Genomic DNA, 21,171 nt, shown 5'->3' with positions numbered 1-21,171 from the left:
ACGACGCCGACAACGCGAGCACCTCTACCGCTGCTTATTATGCCGTATGTCTCTTACTTCTCATATCACAGACCAATGTTGAACAAAATTGTTGTCGAATATTAGTCGAAATAAATATTATATATTATTTAGTGTCTGTTTTATGCTAAAATTAAACGTCTCGTTTTTATTTCAATCCAATACACTAAAAGTGACTCGCTAACATACAGACCGACCAATTTATCTGTAGAGTTGGCAAAATGAAGGAACTAAAATTTTCCATTAGAGACTATTAATTTTGTTCAAAAAAATAAAAATGGTGGCTCTCCCAAATAAGTTGGTCGGTCTGTAGCTCGGAGGAAGTTCATCCAAGGTCTGTAAAGTTTCACGTTAAACCAACGGTCGTGCGCCTCGACACAGCCCCACACAATTTTTTTCTTAGATTGGTAATCAGCTATCGAATGGTTTTATAAATTTTTTAATACTTATATAAACTCCTATAAGTTTAATAACCGTGGAATAAGGCATCTTGGCAATGAAAACCAGAAAAATTCTCGACAGACTTCGAAAGGATGCTTGAACTATCTTTTTTTTTTATCTTTCTCTCAATCTACTCCTACCCGATTCTTGTAGAGATTATAAATAACTTTTCTTTGTTTCTATTTCAATCCTACGTTTCTTAAAGTTTAAAATCAAATGTTTCGTAATACAGGTGATAAGTTTAAAAATGTTAAAAACCACGAAGTCGTTTTGAAAAATATCTACTGCAATGTAACCTGGCGGCTTATAACCGTAAAAATAATCTAAGAACCTGATATGAAGTGATACCTGTGTATTGAAAAAACCGCATCGAAATCGGTCTAGTAGTTTTTGATGAAAATGGTAACAGACATACACACAACCTTTTACCCCAAACGCATATACCGTCTCCGTTTCGTCGTGGTAATAAAAATGGGTTTTCAAGATCAGTAATCGATGTACATCTTGCAGGAGATGTCTCCTATTTAGTCTATCAAAATGAATCTGAAAGTTAAGTTGATAATGTTCTTCCGAAACCTACATTTTTTGAATTGCGAAGAACGATAGGAAGAGGGAAATAAAAATTTGGATCGTTATTTAATATTTAATTTTGTTAAAAATGGCTTAATAAATCCCCTTTTTTTTGGCAGTAGAAATATGAATATTACAAAAAATATATTTTTACTAATAATACATACAAAACACTTACGGTTAATTAAAATTTAAAACACCGTTGACAGAACGAAATTCATTGTCACTCATAATTTGATCGTTTGAGAATTAAATAGAAAATAATTTTAAATATTTAAGAGAAAAAAATAGCGGATGTATTAAAAGTGCTAACAGATCATGTAAACAGAAAGTTAAACATTTCTTTTTTTCAGATGTCAGTCAATAATTTGTTAAACGGAAAAAAGAAATGTTACATAACATATATTTACATAATACGCATTTATACAATGAAAAAAAGAAATGAAAAAAGTTTTTTAAGTAATAATAATAATAATAATAATAAAAAACAGTTGTCTTATAACTTAAACATTAAAAATCGTAACATTCATTCATATTTATTTTTTAACATATATCCAAAATATTTTATTTTTTGTTGACTTTATAGATCATCTTATTTAAAAATATAGAGTATTTCGTTAGCCAGGTATACTGAGGTTAAAAAAACGAGGAAATTCAGTACGAAGAAAACTGCACTAAAGAAAGAAGTGAGAGAAGGGTATAAGACAAATCCATTATTTTTTAATTGATTTTGGAAGAAAGAAAAAGAAATAATAAAAAATCTTGAGAGCAAAGAAAAAGTTTAGGATCAACATACAGAAATTTTAAGATTTACTCATGATATTATTTTTACTTTTAGTTAAAATTAAGAATAACTTAGAATTTTTATAAATTTAAAAATAATGTAATGCTAGAAAAGAAACTCAATTTGAAGGTAAAAAAAAAAAAGAAAAAAAAAGAGTAAATGAAGACTAATAAGAGTAAAAAAATAAGATTCAATATAGCACTTTAAAAAATGACAAATTTTTAAAATTAGAATAAAATAAAGATTCTAAAAGAAACATCAAAAGTAAAATTGATTTTTCTCATTTTTTACCTAATTTTCAATTTAATTTTTAAAAAATAATATTTTTTTTTAATCTTTAAAAAGCCTATTTTAAAGATTAAAAACTGTTTTTTAAATTTAAAAAAGTTTAATTATTATCAAACGAAAGAAAGTAGTTTCAGTTAAATTTGAAAGCAATCGCATCATAAGTTTAAATTTTCATGTAACGAAAATACTGACTAGGATAATTTTACTGTCGGCCTCGATGGCGCGAGTGGTAGCGTCACGGCCTTTCATCCGGAGGTCCCGAGTTCGAATCCCGGTCAGGCATGGCATTTTTAAACACGCTGCAAATCATCCATCTCATCTTCTAAAGAAATACCTAACAAAAAAAGGATATTATAATTTTACTGGCCGATAGAAAGAGTAGTGAAATATTCGATAGAAATCTACTTCGGTAAAAATTGTGGATGGGGTACAAGCGAATTCATTCTAACTCTCAGACTTAAGTTTGCCTTAGTAATCAAGCTTAAGAAAAGTAACATCGTAAAATTTTCAGAACCAAAGAGACCATTTTATAATATAGAATAGAGAAATAGAGCGTATCGAGAAATAGAGCCTGTTACTGATACTATGCGGAAAAAAAGAATCTCTTTCTTTGGTGATGTCATAAGGACACCGGAAGCAAGACTGTCAAGAAATATCATTGAAAAGCTCTAGTTCCAAAAGCTAGAAGTAGGATGGATCAAACAAATTAGAGAAGATATGAAAGAATTGGGAATTGAATTTTCCTGACCGACCTACAGAATAAAACTGGAAAAATACAAAGCTAAAAGACAAAAACATTCGATTTAAACAAAAGACAGACAAACGACAAAATACAACGAAGAGGGTGTTTACGGATGAAGAAAAGAAAGCAAGATCTGAACGGATGAAGAAATACTGGGCAGCTCGGAAGAGTAAAATAACACGCTTTTCTCAGAAAAGATCCAACTAAAATTGACTCAAGTGGTCCCACGTTGGCCGTAAAAGCATAATAATAATAATAATAATAATGTAGAATAGAGTAAAATCTGTATAATTTTTAAATAAATTTTGGTCTTAAATTTAGGAAAAGTAGAAGTATTTTTCTGTAAAAGTTACGGTTAGGGGAAAACTTTCTTCGTATTTTAATACAAAAGAAAGACAATTAATGTTCCGTTTTAGTTAGTTGTAAAATGGAACGAAATCGTACCGTTTTTTGAAACTACTCATTATGGGGTATGAAAAACCCCTCCTTGATATACGGATGGATCACTTCGACACTAATGTACGGAAAAGATCGTAATCAAAGCAAGGTAAAACTCCACAAACCCAGGATTAACAGCAAGAAAAGTGATGCTATGTGTGTAGTCGTATTAGAAACGAATCGTTCACTATGAGCTGCTGCCGCCAGGTTTAATGATTAATTCTAACCTCTACTGTCAACAACCGGAAAGATTACGCCAATAAATGGATAAAGCGACCAGAATTGGTCGATAGGAAAGATAATTTCTATCACGGCAATTCTAGACCCGATACACCTGTGGTGATTTGTTGAAAATTGAGAGAGCTTGGCTGAGAACTTTCGATCCATCTACTGAATAATTCTGACCTTGTACTGTAACACTATATTTGTTTCGGTCTCTACAGAACTCTATAAAGTTGGCTTCAAAAGAGTACTGTGGAAAACTCAAGAGAAGAGTTAGGCAAGGTCTACGGCTTCGCAGTGAGGTCCCACCAAAGGAAGACAGGCGGACACGCTACCAAATTACGCTCCCACTTCCATACCCTTCCGGCAGCACGACTGCCTTAACCAGTCATCCCCACATACCACGGTGATGAAAGAACAATCTTTCTCACCCCTTTAACAGTTCAATCCGCTGTGCCCTTGGGCTTTTTCTTTTTCAGGTGAAACTCCAAGTAATACAAGGACAGCTAGAAGAAAGCGTGTTTGGCCACACACCACCAGACCCCCCAAACCCTCCGCGGACCATTATATTTTGTAGGGCTAGACCAGCAGCTGCAACAAGTCCAAATTTATATATAATAGGGGGGCGTCTTATTCAAAATTGTCACCACCCCGGCGCACGGGCGCTCGAAAAACAACCTGCGTCATGTATATCTCTCCTGCCTGCCCTTACGGCGGCAGACATCTAACACTTAATAGAGGTATTTCGCGCTCAGATTAGTAAATCCCAATCTATTTTCTACCGACTGAGATAGCTTGTGGACGCAACCCCCTAGAGCAATCCATCCAACCGCATTTCCTTAATTCAAACCAAGTTAAATTGAGGTGAATTAAGTAAATGACAAAGTGTAAGCCCAAAAATCGCCTCCGACGTACTCTCCTAAAGAGAGGACGCCCACCTAAATAAAGGATTTCAGCCCACTCTAGGCTGAAATGGAGTGCGTCATGGAAGATAAGCTTATTAGCACATCGTTCCATCGGGCCCCTACCGACAAACCCTCCATCGGATCGGAACGCAATCCAAACTTCACAAACGAATAAACGCCAGTCCATTAGAATCACCCAGCAGCAAAGGACATAAGTCCGTATACTGCGAAAAGTAGGAGGGTATTGCACCCTCCGACATCCTTGCGTTCCGTTCCGTACTGTGGAAATCACTTGTAGTTTTTTCCTGAAAACACTGAAATTCTTGCAGAAAACGTCACTTAAATTATATAGCCGAAATAACAATACAGAATCTGTATGTTTATAGCAAGCCATAAATGTAACGGTTTTAAATGACTTGACACAAATCAGAAGTCATTATTAGAAATCTCAATAAAAACAAGCAATTTATGCCAGGTTTACTAGGTAAAGTGAGGGGTGAAGTGGTTTTCCGTTGCTTTCTTCATCGATATGACTACATTTGCAAATCATCATGTTACACCAAACGAAATGGAGATGTATTTTGTCACACAAGTAATATATTCACTCTTTTCATCACAAGATTTTACTGTATAATATACATCATTACTGTCAAAAAAAGCAACTCTTAACTAATCTCGCTTTTATCTCATTTTTTTTTGTTTCATACATATAAAAATGTGTAGGATAGGCAGTATAATGTAACAGATTAATTATTAAAAAGAAGAGCACAGAACAAAAGGGATCGAGAATAATATTTAACCAATTAAGCGGATACAAAAATAAAAAGAGATTTTTAAATAAGATTAAGATTTTTTAAATAAGAGATTTATTAGAAAGAAACAAAAAAAAATTGTGAGGAATACAAATTTTATTGAATCATGTCTTTTCATTTAGAATGGAAAAGACAAATACGTTCATAACATCGACAAAATTAAACAAAAAAAAAAAAACTTACATAATTCTTGTATTCTACGAATAGATGACAACTGAAGATGTCAGATTTATTATTTCCATTAAAGAAAATAGATTTGAAAACGTATTAAATAAACCAAACATTAATTTTTAATTATTATCATTTTCTAATTTAAAGTAATTTATAATAATATTTCTTTACGGCATAATATTTGTTATAACAATTCATTTAAAATAATGCGTCATTAATTCCATTCCATTTTCTTATTTTTTTGGAAGGAACAGTATGACGAAGTAGACAATATAATGGAAGGGATGAAAATGTTGTAAAGTTGAAAGGGGATAAATAAATTTCATTATTGCAGTCTCAATTCTACGAATTCCCTACCACCAAGATATAGTGACGTAACGGCCGACCAATAGTGAAGAAGGACTCCCGCCGCATCGACCGATACTAACGCGCCCTGTAGGCGACACTATTTGCCGTCGTTCAGTTACGTTCTGTACTCGTGTAGGTTGAGTTGTACGTGCTATTCGTTATCGTTGTGGTAAAACAAGAAGTGTTTTTAATGGGTTATAGTTTAATGTTATTATTTCATGTGGTAGAGTTGTTTACTCTAGAATTTTTTTTTAGTTAATGTTTGTGATTGTGTTGAATAGTGTTTTATCCGTTTCTAAACAAAGGTAAATTGTTATTAATTTATTGTTTGATTAGTAGTCTATAAATTACGAACTGTATATTCGTGTTTTCGTATTTAAGTAGTTATTTTCACTTAGTTTACAGTCTGTTAACTTTAAATGAAAAATATTTATTTAATTTCTAATTGCTAATAAATTTGTTTTATTCGGTAAAACAACTGTTAATAATTTTTTTTCATAACTACATTGACATTTTTTATAGCGTACATTTTTTATTGGATCTGAGAAGTATCAGATATGATATATGTTCGTTGAAATATGTATGTTATAATTGTTGAAAAATTAACCTAACAGATGAATTGTTTTAATAAATAAAAATTAAGCAATTTATCACATCGGAAAGAAAATTGTCATAATTTTATGTTATTTTAAATTTTCGTAATATAATTTTATATATATTACTTCGGTTAAATTTATTAGCCAGAGTATTAAATTTTGTATAAAGCTTGTTTGATGTTGTAGTTTGGGAATAGTGTTACCGTATAGAACTGTCCTTGGAAAGTAGTCGTGGGTGTTAGGATTAAAAGCTTATATGTGCAATTACTAAATACATTATTATCGAACCATAATATTCTTGTGAATTTTATTTGTAATAATCTTTATAACCATTTTGAAAATTTAATTATACATGAGTTTAGTAAAAATTATAAAAAATAATAATTTTGTTTTTAAAAACCAACCGATATATATATGAATTACCTTTTTTTTATTTGTTTCTCTTACGTTTAAAATATAATTATAGTATAAAATCCTTTTTTATCTAGTTTTGCCGTTCGTTAAAATATTTCTCAATTCGACTCGTATTAATTTTTTTTAATGTTTCTACAAGTTTTACCTTTCACCAAATAGACATATTTTTATGATATTTTATTACGTAAAGGAAGGTCTTCTACGGATCCCGTTGTTAGTTTCCCCTCATAATTTAAGCGAAATATTCTTTTAAATACAAATTTTTGTTGTCATAAACTATTTGAAGGTATATTTTTATCGTTAATGTTACTTAATAGTATATTCATTGAATATTCAAAGTATTTCCGCGCAAAAAAATCAAGATATTTAATTGGAAAACTTAGGGTTAAAGATACATATTACATTATTCCATTTCACCTTAGCTCATGCTCAATCTCTTTATGTTTAAACGAATCTTCTATTCTTTTATTAACACACCACCAATTTCTAGTCGTTTTGTTTTTATTTGTAGGCTTATCTATCTGTATTCTTATTTTTAATAAATGTTAATATGAAATTTAACTTTTGTATATTATGTTTGTATTTCTTAAATTTTGAGTTTTAACAGCTTGTTTTTTCCAAGATGTTATTTCAATAAAGAGTATAAATTAAAAAGAACAAACTTATTTCGTTTTTATTCACCGAGAATAAAAAACTACATTATGGAAAAAACGTATTTCATTTTTGTTCGCCGGGAAGAAAAAAGTACATTACGTCATAAAAAGTTGATGGGTATCTGAGATTAGCAGGTTTTAGTCACATTTTACATATTTTATTGTAGACATTTTTTTTATAAAATCTAACTATTGGAAAATCATAATCTGTTAATAAACAATATTTTAATAAAATACCAGTCCAAACAAGTGTAAATCAAACAAAGAAAAATATTTTCGTTACGTTGATACAGAATTTAAATGTAGAAAAGGGGTTAAATTGCAGAATTTTTACTTCGCGGTAGATTATATTAAAGGAAATTATGAAATGAAAATTAAATTTTTTTTAATAATATGTAAAAATGATCCTACAAATTATAAAAAATATTCCATAAATATAACGACTAGTTCGGATTTTAAATGATGTGATATGATTTTTACTTCCTTGTATGAAGTAAAACAAGTATTTTTTTCGCGAAAAATTTCGGTTTTCAGATTCCAACAAAAATATCCATTTCAACAATCCCTGAATTCATTTTGATATTTTGACTAGTTTCGGCGTAACGTCTGTATGTGTCTCGCATAACTCAAAAACGCATAGCCGTAGGATGTCGAAATTTTGTATTTAGGACTGTTGTAACATCTAGTTGTGAACTTCCCCTTTTGATTGCAATCGACTGAACAAAAAATGTCCAAAAAAGCCCAAAATCCAAAAAGAAATTGGATTTTGGACTTTTTCTTAACTGCAGTAATAAGCCCGCATTTAAGAGCTTTTCAACGGTATGTCATAAATGGTACTTATTTTCGTCGGTTCCGGAGTTATAGCCAAATGAAATTTTAATTAATGAACTATTTGGATCTTAGGGAAAGGCACATCGGTTCGAATCACACATCACCATTTTTTTAAAACTTTTTTTAAAATTTAAATATATTGATTTATTAATAATTATTAACCTCTGATTATGAAAAGTATTACGATAAATAATAATTTAATAATAAAAAAATAAATAAATAAAATACGAAATAATATCAAAGTTATTAATGAAATAAAATTTTATGTACTTTTCATTTTAATAAAATGTGTATATGTTATTTAATAGGCGTACAAGGAAGTCATACGGTGGTCAGATCAGATTTTTTGCAATATTATTCTCGATTGGTGAATGCGGCTTATTTTTGTGTTGAACTCGGTCTGTAGATGTTACAGAAAATTTAATCGATTATTGCAAAGAAGAAAAAAGTTTGGTCAAATTGGTAATTTTAATTTTGGCACTAATTTCATAAAGTAAAAATTTAAATATTAATCGAAAAAAGTCTTCTTTTTTTTACTTTTCGTGCAGCCTTTTTTAAAAGGCTGAAGATTTTTATTTTTTTAATCAGGCTGAGAAAATATATTTTTTATAATGAAGAAAAACAGTGTATTTTGTAATAATTGCTTATCAGTTGTGAGGAGGAGCTTCTCCAAGGTTTACATTTATGTTCGATACTTGTTGACGTCACACAATTTTTAGTGCGGGCTTTTTGGATTTTTCATAGAGTTATATAAGTTTGTTTTCCGGTAGTTTTTTTTATATTTGGAAGAAAATAAATTTTATTCTAAATCAGTGAGGTCATTAGTGTCTTGTTCCTTTCCCACTTGGTTCCTCAAGGACTAGGGAAGAGCTTGTCTCTCACATTTTTCGATCCCTCGTTAAATCGCTCTTTATATTTATTCGTGATACTTTTAAGGATTTTTTTTTTGTTTTTAAATACTCTTGGTCTATGGGGTAGAGCTTTAAATTGATCTGTCATATTTTTTATCCAGTTGTATAAAAATCTGTGAGCGAACTGTTTATCACTATAAAAATAAAACGAAACTGTTTTATTACTTTCCCGACAAAAGTAGCTGAAACAGCCCTATATTATAGGGAAAAGTATGGTGATCATATTAAAAATGGGTATGGGTCTTCCAGATGAGTACTTACGTATTAACGCCACCGCAGCTTCAGCTTTATTTAAAAAAAAAGTAGTCTATAGGATGTCGGTGGAAAATGAACAGTCTCTTTATTAATTTTAATAAATGGTTATTTATATTTATTTATTTTATAAATATAATTTAACCAAACTTAACCTACGCTCGCTAACCTTGACTAATTAACAGGAGTGTGTTGATTATTTAAATAATAAATTATTTATTAAATAAATACTCAAAAAATTTCGGTGTTAATTAGTCAAGGCTAGCGAGCGTAGGTTAAGTTTGGTTAAATTATATTTATAAAATAAATAAATATGGATAGCCATTTATTAAAATTAATAAAGAGACTGTTCATTTTCCACCGAAATCCGATTGACTACTTTGTTTTTAAATAAAGCTGTAGCTGCGGTGGCGTTAATACGTAAATACCTTCAGATGCTTACGTTTTAGGTAGTTGGACCCTAAATGTATGTACAATTATACATACGTGGGTCGCAATGCTTTTGGCGTTATATCTCAGAACTGACCAAAACAATTTTCTTCAAAATTGGATCTAATTTCTATATGTGGGGCATTGATCATATATATTTTTTTCAAAATTCGTGAGGGTTATCGTGAAAAAAAATCAATTTAGATTTCTTCAGAGGTATTTAAAAGAAAAATTTATTAAATTTTTTTCTACACCCTGTTATTTTTTAATTTATCGGTAACAAATGAAGAATCAACCTGATTTTTGGTGAGCGCAATCTTCATATCAATAAACCATATTTAAAATTTTTGAAATTCGACCTTGAAAAGGGATGAAGGAAAGTAAAAATAATTTGAACAATGATTGTAAATTTTCCTACTTCCTAGTATACTGAAAGAGATATTCAGTAGATTTGGGCTTGCAAATACTCTTCAAACAAATATTTAAAAATCATTTTTGAGTTTTCTTAATTCCGATTTTTTTTAACGGGTGCGAAAATATACGGAGTTGTGGCTCAACCAACACACCACTGTTACCGTTGCTGTGTGTATGACTGATTGTACTTGCCTCCGGTTACTTTACTAAAAAAACAAAATAAAAAGATTGACTGCTATGGGAAACGTAAGTAATCATATAGCGCGGACGAAGCTGCAATGGGGAGCTAGTATATATATATATAGAATTTGAATCAGACCCATCCTCTTAAAATTGAAATATTTTTTTTCTTTCTCCTTTCGGTTAAAATATTTTTTGAAAGTTTATTCTTCTAAAATAAAGGTACTTATAACATTTTAAAATTATAGACCACGGACCTAAATGCAGAAAAGTTTTTGAGAATTTTCTTTTTCTTATTTTAGACTTTATTGAACGGGTTGTAAGATTTAGAGATAACTGTAATTAAAGGGAATTTTAGGGAAGTTTTCTTAAAATTTATTCCCCACTGAATAATATACCGGCTTGGTTTAATACCACGGTTGGGTTTAAATAATTCGAAATATTTATTATTTGCAGGTTCAGTCAGATAAATAAAAGTCTGTTTATTTTATATTATAAATTATTTGTATTATACTTTGAACTTGTAAATGGTATTTATATATATACAAATATATATTTATATATATATATATATATATATATATATATATATATGTTTTTTATTTATATATATATATATATATATATATATATATATATATATATATATATAACATTCATAACAAACACTAATTGAGTCTTTGGAGAATGGAACTAAATTAAACTATTGGAATGGAATGCAAAGTTGGCGGGAGTTTATTTCTCCCTACTTATCGCAGAACCTGGACAGAGTCCCTTGCTGCTGGATGATTCTAATCGGGCGTGTTTTTTTAAAAGGTTTATTTTTAAATGGCGGTTCTAATTTTTCAAGTTTTGTTTTGTTTATTTAGTATTTTAAGGACGGATTTAATCGCATTCCAATCCGTTGTTAAACCAGCGTTATCGAACCCATTTTATGGGCCGACAGCGGAAGGCTAGGCTTATGAAGCCTGTCCTCCCGACGTAATTCCCCTTCAGACCGTCCACTGAAGTCCTTTCGGTGCTAACGCTTCATAGGCTAGCAGGAATACGCCACAACGGGGCACTAACTATCAGGAGGGAGCAATGCGACCCCTACTCCGGAGGAGTCGCAATTGCTGGTTTATTTTATTTAACTTGTAAGTTTTAAAGGAGAGGTTGTGTAGAATCCACTTCTGTTATGGCTGCCTATTAAACTATTCTAGTGAGGAACCAGCTTTTATAGCACGGGTGGAGCTGTCCGAATTAAAAATTAAAAGTCCTTCTTTAAATAAAATTTAAAGTTCCTCATATAATAATAAGAGTAACAAAAAAATTAGAATTTGGCAGAGATGTCAACCTTCATTTAAAAATCTTATTTAAATAACCCTGCATCGTAACACCCACTTACCAATAATATATATATATATATCTTTATATATAAAAATGTTAAGTTCTTTTGTGTACGCTTCAAAAACTCAAAATGTTCTGCACCGATTGAGCTCAAATTTTAGCACGATATATAACCCGCTCAAAGATTGTTTTTATCTATTTTTCACATCAGTCACATACCCGCGACCGCGAGAAAACAGTTTTTTTAACGGTACAGCTGTGTACCGTTAAATAATTTTATATTGAAGCAATTGACTGATCAGAACAGCTCCACCAAAAGAAAGAAATACCAATATCTATATAAATAAAAATGTAAATGTTCGTTTGTTCAAAATCTTAAATCTCCGATCGCTTTGAAATTTTGACGTAACGTTGTATACGAATACGCGAGTGTTTTTATGTACCTAAGATGTCACACCTATGACAGGTTTGGGTGCCTTTTTGTGAAAAACTGCACTATCTAATATTTTTCAATTCCAATTCATTGTTTCCGATCTGTGTGTTTGCTATAAACTAAAAAACTGCTGGACTGATTTAAGTGCGGGGAAAAGGAAAAAGGAAAGGAGAAAAAATAAAACGGGAAAGAGGGAAAGGGAAATAAGAGAAATAGATAAATGGGGGAGGAAATGAGGGGAAAGGGAGAGGTTAAGTTTTGTGAAGTTCCGTAATGTTCATTTTGTTAATGTTTTATCAAACTTTCAATTGTGTTAATTAATATATATATATACTCAGATCTAGCAATAGCGAAGCATTGCCGGGTCTGCTAGTATATACATATATAAAATTAAGTTATGCGACTAATAAAAAGTTGCAAAATAATCTAAGTTATGCATACTTATAATAGAAAGTTATGCACATAATCTATCTTATTTTTTTATTACAGAAATAAAATAAATATTTAGAAAATTATTAAAAATCTTAAATACAATTTTTTAATGTTTAAAATAATTTTCAGATATACATTAAACATTTCATTATTTTATAGGCTTTATATATTTATCATAAATAAAAATTCTTTGTCGTTCTCAGTTTTTATTTTATCAACTGTGACATTGATTGTTAAAATGAAGTTGACATAAAAAACATGTATTAATTGTATTGAGGTCACATACGTATTTAAATAAGAATCAGTTATTTTAAATATTTATGCGCTAACAAATGTTTGGTGAAACTAAATTATTCTTTTATATATTTTAATATTTTTAATTATACATTTATTATTTCCTCGTTTAATTACATTTATTTTATATTTTAATTTATATTCTGTGCAATATTATTAAAATTGTATTAAAAAGTTTTAAGTTTCGTTTGTTTTAATGATAATTTTTATAGGATTACAATTAATATAATGGAAAAATAATTAAATGTTTCTTGAAATTGATATAGAATATTAGGGATCATATATTATTATGTATCATCCCCATAAATAAATTAGCGTTATAAATTTATAAACTTTTATCGATTTATATTTTATAGTGATAATATATGTTTTTTATTTTATAAACGGCCTCCCTTGTTCCTTATTGCCATCTAAACCTCCTTGAAGATAAACAATCTAAACAGGGAAGCGGGTAAGTCCTATCTAATGAAAGAGAAGTGCAGAGAACTGCACAAAGATTTAATGTGGTGCACGTACCTATTAGAATACATTTAAAAACAAGAGATCCTACCAGTACTAATACCTCTAACATGTGTAGTCAATTCTTAGCAGTACATACAAAGAGTACACTTAGTTAAAGATATTAAATCTATATAGTAGCTATTTTATGTCTTGCCATAAATCTAATGTCAAATGTCATACGTAACATTCAATTAAAATATAATACCACTATTAATATTTTCCCTGACTATGTATGGAGAGTGATTGTTTATGAACAAAAATTGTGTATCTGTTGCTTTATACTATCTCCCCGACTTATGACACTGACTCATGTAAACCGTGTGAAGTTCTAGTGCTACTTGTCGGAACCTTTTTTACTATAAAAGTCGTGATATATTTATTTATTAAATAAGTAGATAATGTAAGTAGAGAATTATTTTCTTGCATCTTAAATCTTGTTAATTTTATTTTTCTGTTTCACTAATGATTTATCATCTGTTTGGCATCTCTGTTTTACTGATGTTAATATGTTGCAGAACTGAGTATATAAACTTTGATTAGACGAAATATGTAATGAATGTAATACAACATTCTTGAAAGTCCTAAAATATATTTACAAAATTAAAAAAAAAAAAATATAAATTCAATTATATTTCATTTTTCTGCTCAGTTGTAAATGAATTTAGATAAACTTAAGAAAAATGAATAAGTTTGAAATATGATTACAGTAAGGTATCGATGAATTGTAGTTTGTATTTTAAATGGATTAGCAGATCTGGCTTTAGTAATTAGGCTTACTGTATAACCACCGTAGTGGAAGCAGAATGTTCAAGACGGTCCATAGGCTTCCTTTCTATCAAGTAATATCAAGGATGTACCGGTTTCGTATGAGAAGATCCTAGTATCAATGTGAAGGATATAATAAGAATTGTTTTAGAATTTTATTCCCCGATGAAACATTGATGAGAAAAAGAGGTATGCAGGAGCAGGAAAAGAGGGTGGAAGGAACAGGGTAGTGAGAAAGGCCGATTTTCCTTCGAAAATTCCGCAGTATGAAGTAGGAAAATCCGTACAAAAAAATCTCCTCCATGGAGTATTCCTGCTTCTCGCTCGTTACAATTTCAGGATATGAAAATATTTTTACCTGGGTGGAAGCATACTGAACAATGATTTTTCGTTTTTAAAATAAATATTTGATGCTACAAAAATTTTTTCCTTCTTAAATTATAAAATTCAGAATAGATCAGAGTTTCTGAAGGATCATATGATTCTTCAAGTTGTACTAATCAAAGAGTTCTGTCACTTTCTATATAGTTTCGCATTTATATACAGGATTTCCCACGAAGAAACAGAGAAACTTTCATGATATGTTCTACTGGTGAAAATAATGAAAAAAGTTAATATAGATCGCTTTGTTTTCGAGTTACGGCCAGCGAAAGGTTTCACCCGGATTTCAGCACTTCTTATGAAAAAAAACCCTACTGTAATTTTTAGGACCCAAATTAAGGAATAAATTTGGTAGTTTCTTATGTAATTTGGGCTGGAAAATAGGATTAAGTAGGTCCCAGAACTGTAATTCCGGTTGTTTTTAAGATATCCCATGTAAAAAGAACATTCGGTGTCGAAAAACAAGTTTTTTTAGGTTTGTGGTACAATAAATATGTTAAATGACTTATAAATATGAAAAATTTAGTAATAAAATTTGTAGGGAATTTAATTCTGAGAAAATTAATGTAAATAGAGCGAATAAAAATTCAGTAAAAACCTTTAAAAATCGATTTTTTATTGAAGCAAAACAGATGAAAAATAGAAAAAATCGTATTATTCTTTCTAATTCTAAATTTCAAATTAATTACCTTAAACGTCTTTAAATATTTTATTCAATAGTTCAGAAAGTTACGAAAAATTTGTAAAATGGTTTATCCCGGTAGGATGAAAAAGATGTATTATTTATTTATGAATATAAAGAAGTTGTTCCACATATCGATACGTTTTATTTATTTAAATAACTAAGCGTAAATACAAATATTGTAGTTTAATATAGAATTTAACGATCTATTCATATGTAAACTGTCAATAGGAATTGTGATAATTTGTTTTATTATACTGTCGATAGAAAGTAACAATAACGAACAGAATCACTTCCTTATGTAAAGTTAATAGATATTTAAATAATAACAACAGTCTTTTCCTTTGCAAGTGTAGGAAACATACTGAAATTATTTAAAAGGAAACAGCGATGGAGTGTAGGTATTACGGAACTGGAGGCCAGAACGGCAAGGAAGGGGTAGGTCAAGGAACAGATGGTTATTTAGTGGCCATGGAATTAAGGAGTGGAATGACTCTCTGGTTAGGGTAAATATAAACGCATATTTTATCTACGCGTTTCGAAGTTAGATAAAAGAAATTAAATATCAATATCAAAAAATTATTTTGAATGTTTAAAAAAAAGTATTCCTAATTTGGTAGTATAAAAAATAACAATTTAAAAAAACGCAATAAAAGTTTAACTACAACTCCTTAAAGCCGATGCTAATTTAAAACTATGCACTTCTTACTAACCAATCTTTGAGGAATGACTTCTAAACTTAAAGAAGAATTAAAAAAATTTATTTTTATAATTGTAATTTTTTTTTTAAATAAAGAAAATGTTTTATATTTGTATTTATTTACCCGTAAAAATTGTATAGGTATTTAACAAAATTCTGCTTGTTACAAAAAAAAGTCGATCCACAAAAAACGAAAAATGCAAGAAATTTGCGTTTTAATAAATAATAATAACAAGATGGCTCAGAAAAATAGAATCGAAAAAATAACGAACATTCTTGAGGCAAAGGTTCCACTCATAAGTACGGGAATATATTACTTTTTAGCTTAAATATATACATTTAAATTATAAATCAAAACAGTTTTATCAGAAAAAGGATAATGCTTGAATAAACATTAAAAAAACCTTATTGGTTCAATTAAGAATTCCTTCAATATTTAAAAAATATTACAAAGTAAATATAAAATTTATAAAAACAGTCGCTTGAAAATGTATATATATTGTGTTTTTTAAACAATTAATAGACCTTTTATAATTTGTAAAATATTTATCAAAATCAAACATGAACAATATTTTGGGCTAATTAATCTGTTAATAAGTCACAGTTTATTAAACATTATGAATTTGAACCGATTTTAAGTTTAAATTTCTATATCAGAAATCAAGGATTCTTTTGTTAAAAATAATTTTTAACAAAAATCAATTTAGTTTATTATTCCAGACATCCAAGTATAATTTCTTTATTTTTATTTTTGAAAAATACTTTTTTTTTACAATTAGCTTTCAAATTAACAAACCTAAAAAAAATTAATCAAAGAAAATATCTTTTATTTAAGTTAGATGTTTAAGCATGATTAATTTTTTTTGGTGGATGTCTTAAAGGAAAAAATAGAATAATTACTTGCCGAGCTGATTTAAACAATTAAAATACAACATATATATCAAATAACTAAAAATAAAACATACAGAAATTGAAGAACATAATTGAATAAATTTGAAATAATATACAATATTATGTTACAGCCATCACTATAACGGTTATAGGCAACTAAATATGACAGCAGTCATTTAAAAACAGTATAGCTATTTTCAAGAATAACAAGCAGCATCTAATGTAAGGTCTACTAAAAATTTAGGAACGAAGTGGTTTCCCGATTACTGAACGGAAATCATCATAACAAATGATCTGAAATTAATGTAATAATCAGCCTTACAAATGACACCTTTACGTAGTTTACCTCGGGATTTCTTATATAATGAACATCATTACTTCAGCGATAGAAAGCGTGATTAATAAAAATTGAACATTAGTTGATTTTCATTGGTAGGATGAGTAAGGTGAATTTTTTAGAAACTCTGATCTATTCTCTCTTTTAAGTAGATTTCATAAGAAAGCTACCTATTATAATAGATACTATGGTTCGACTTCCTGAAAATTTCGACATTTATTCGCGTTTCACATCCCCCAGACACTGAAACCACCGTCAGCTCAAAAGTTTATATATACATAGATTTATTTCACTTTCTTGTGGACACGATAACTGCTGTAATTTTGCGCCAATCGCTTTTAAATTGACAGAAAATATAATGATCCAAAATCTTAGTTGAGTTGGGCACAATGGGCAATATCGGACTATGAGGGTGAAAATGGGGGGGGGGGGGGGGCTTTTTCGAAAAAAACAAAATATCGCTATAAGTTTCTTATTAAGTAAAATATCGAATTCGTTTAAAGTTCTTACTATTCTTTGGATAAGGGCCTAAAAGTTATATAAGTAACGTTTTTTGATATCACCAACCATTGGCCCAGTGGGTGAAAAAAATGGGGTTTCGAAGACAAAAAAAGATCATACCTCCTTTGACAGGCGCAGTATCGAATCGCTTTAAAATGGTGATTAGTCCTCTAAACATTACCTAAAACTTTTGTCTGAAACAATTTTTTATATGACCAGCCCTTACGGCAAACGATGACCAAAATGTTGCTGGAATTGTAAGAAGATGGGGCTTGTTGAACGCTAAATATACAACCATTGTTGTATTGAGTAAATTTGAAGTTTTTCTTAACTTTAAGATGGAAATTTTATATCCCCTAATTAGCACCGGTGAAATCTACCTGTCCATTTTCCGGCGTGCCGAAAGGGATTTTTTAATTTAAGAAGTAAAACATTTTTGTTGTAACATATATTTTACAAATGAAAAATCATTGTTCAGTAATTTGATGCTTCCATCCAGGTAAAAATATTTTCATATTCTGAGATTGTAGACGAAATGTACGAATACTGCCGGGAAGAAATTTTGCGCATGTTTTTATGGATTTTCATATTTCATACTGCGATTTTTTCGAAGGTAAATCGGCCTATCTCACTACCCACTAATCTTCCTCATTTTTGATCCCTCTTTTTTTTCATCATTGTTTCAATGGGAGAACGAATTTCTTAACTTGTTATATTCTTCGCATTGATGCCGTGATCTTAATTAATTATATGAATCGTTACATCCTTGATTTCACGATGAAGGAGATTGACCAGTTAAAAATAAATAAGCTGATAGGTTGAGGAGCGTATTACTCCTATTTTTGGGGAGAGCAAAACAAAAGTAGAAATTTACATTGTATGGTAAAAACATCATTATTTTTATCTGGGCTTAATTTTTTTTTGCTTGATGATATCGCTACATAAACTTGAAGCTTGTGCGTGGGATAAGGAATTTTGTAAGTATGAAAAATGCCATGTCTGACCGGGATTCGAACCCGGGGCCTCCAGATGAAAGGCCGAGACGCTACCACTTGCACCACGGAGGTCGGGAATTAGAAAAATAAAACTTACATTAATTTTAACACAAACATTTTTACTATTTTCTGCTACACAACTTAATAATTGCCCTATTTTTCTGCTTATAATTCCATTACTTTGTTTTTTAATTCAATTACTTTTTTTAATATATATAAATAAAATACAATTTTCATTTGGTGTGACCCCCGGGGACACATCAAAGTTAAGTTATTACTCAAAAACTACTTAACCGATTTCGCTGAAAATTTCACTTTTTTTATTTGTCTGAAGAGTGTTTACATGTTATTAGTTTCTTTGTTGTTCATTTCCTGTGTATTTATACGTTTGAAATAACATACATTATACTTCGTGAGATACCGTCTATATCGATCATTGTATAGGCAGTATAGACTTCCGCAGACAGTTATTATGTGACGATCAATATTTTCTCGCTTTAAACGCATTGTTATTTTTAAATAATAAAAGTTTTATTAAAAAAAAAAAAAAATACAATAAATGGGCCTACGAAGAAATTATGACCCAAACAACGGTGAGTATATCAGCTATTTAAATATAAATTATAGATGATAAATATTCTTTAAATAGTTTTTCCCTACTTCAGCATTTTTAGATTACAATAAATCTGGGTTCGATCCCCGATTTTGTTTCACCTACAATTTTCATCCTTCTTATCTTCCTTGTTAAAATACATATGCGTCATTATAATAAGAGTAATAATAATAATATTAATAGTATGTGAATGTTTATTAATTAATTTTATCTTTGTTCATTGTGTCATCTTTTACTAAGCCTTATTTTTCGTGGTTCTATAAAAATCAAGGTAGAGGTGGTCAAAATTTAAAAAAAGGTTTACTTGCCAGACCTTTTGCCTCCAATTAATTTAAACTCGAAATATCAGTCTATTGCAGTTGTTTATTTTTTAATTTAAAAAAAAGTTTATTTTATTTAATAATTTTTTATATAAAACTTATATTTTTTGTAGTTGTAGAGAGGAAAACGTGAAATTATAAAACAAAATAAATTTTTGATTGACAATGCGATATTCTTTCGCATTTCGCAATTATCTATAAAAGATAGTTTAATATTAGAATGTTCAAAATGGTGGGCGATGCACTTACACATCGACATCCCCTTCGGTTGCCTTTGGCTCTACGTCACGAACTGAAAATGGAATAATAATGGCTTATATTGATTTATACGGCATACTGTGTTGTAGAAAGCAACAACGTTCGGTCGTAGACTGTTTGACTCCCAACTATTTTTAAAACTAATAAATTCACTTAAAAATTAAAATACGGTGTCTTGCATTATGTATTATTTCACTTAATCATCGTAATTTGTAAAATTTGATTATAAGCTATTATTAATTATTATCTATATATTTATTTAACGTAATTGTTAAAAAATTACATATTGCATCTGGTTTTATTGATAATCGTTTCGTTATTTATTGTACATAATTGTAATGTTGTGTAAAATGGCACATAGCTAATTCAGTCTGTTAAATTATTGTGGAATCGTTAATTCAAAGCTTAAGAAATTAAGGGCGGAAGCAACGTGATATAAGTTACTAGCGTTAGGTAACACTCTGTGCTTTAACATACACAAAATAAGGAATTTCTTTCTTTAACTTTTTTTTTAAATAGTTGTTTATTTTTCGTAATTTTAATGAAACATTAAACTTTTCCTAAGAATTATTTATTTTTTATTTGGTTTTCTTAAAACATGTAAAATACATTCTTTTTTATTTTATAGAAGTTTGTAATATTATGTTTCAATTGATTTCCATTTAATTAGCATCAATGTGTTCAACAATACTTGTTAAACGACGGTTGTAAATGGAACATACAGAAATTTTTACACTTTTTATTTATAAAAAAAAAAAAAAAAAAATTGTAAAATAATATACCGCTTTATGTTACCAAGATCCGAACTTAAAATTGTTATTCAAATAATTAACAACTTTTTGCAGCGTTCTGCGAAAGACCGAATTTCAGCATTTTATTTGGTATAACTATTTTTTACACGACTGCCAAGGATTGTAATGTATTTAGGGTGTATGTATATTTGTTTGTTCCACCGGAGCAGTTCAACGCCTGAACCGATTTTGATGTATGTTGGAATCCTTAGATTACCGGGAGTGCCATAGGCTGTATAAATATATATATGTACTCCCGCGGTTTCTCTCGCGGGTAATATGGAAATGATATCCTGGCTCACCTTTACTGAAAACTAACGGGCACTGCAAAGCATCATAAAATTTATGAGTATCGGCTACGCGTTCCAGCGTATTATCATGTGCCCGTAACACTTTGTCTCGTGGAGAGCATAAGTCACCGCTAACCAAAACAGCAACTTCATTGATCATCGGCACACTATAACGCCTCTCATGTTCGCCACCTGGACCCCGATCAGCGTGAATGACCACTATGTAATTATCTGGAGGC

The 21,171-nt window shown here is 29.7% G+C and overlaps 1 protein-coding gene across 4 annotated transcripts in view; it reads left to right on the top strand.

Moving 5' to 3' along the window:
- Positions 1-5,858: 5,858 nt before the first annotated feature.
- The window catches only part of wnd (Mitogen-activated protein kinase kinase kinase 13 wallenda), a 289,172-nt gene continuing 273,859 nt past the window's right edge, over positions 5,859-21,171 (top strand). For 3 of the 4 annotated variants that reach the window (XR_012757489.1, XR_012757488.1, XM_075373957.1), the window contains exon 1: positions 5,886-6,044. Coding sequence is in view for 1 of the 4 variants with exons in the window: in XM_075373961.1 (XP_075230076.1) it covers positions 5,998-6,044 (47 nt within the window). In the remaining 3 variants the exon portion in view is untranslated. Of the gene's footprint in view, positions 6,045-21,171 lie in introns of all 4 variants that reach the window. The other variant, XM_075373961.1, reaches the window with a different exon arrangement.

The sequence above is a fragment of the Lycorma delicatula genome, chromosome 8 (assembly GCF_047948215.1).
Source record: "Lycorma delicatula isolate Av1 chromosome 8, ASM4794821v1, whole genome shotgun sequence".
In the NCBI taxonomy this organism is placed as follows: domain Eukaryota; kingdom Metazoa; phylum Arthropoda; class Insecta; order Hemiptera; family Fulgoridae; genus Lycorma; species Lycorma delicatula.
Note: the sequence above shows the minus strand (reverse complement) of the source record. Positions and strands in the feature narration are given on the sequence as shown.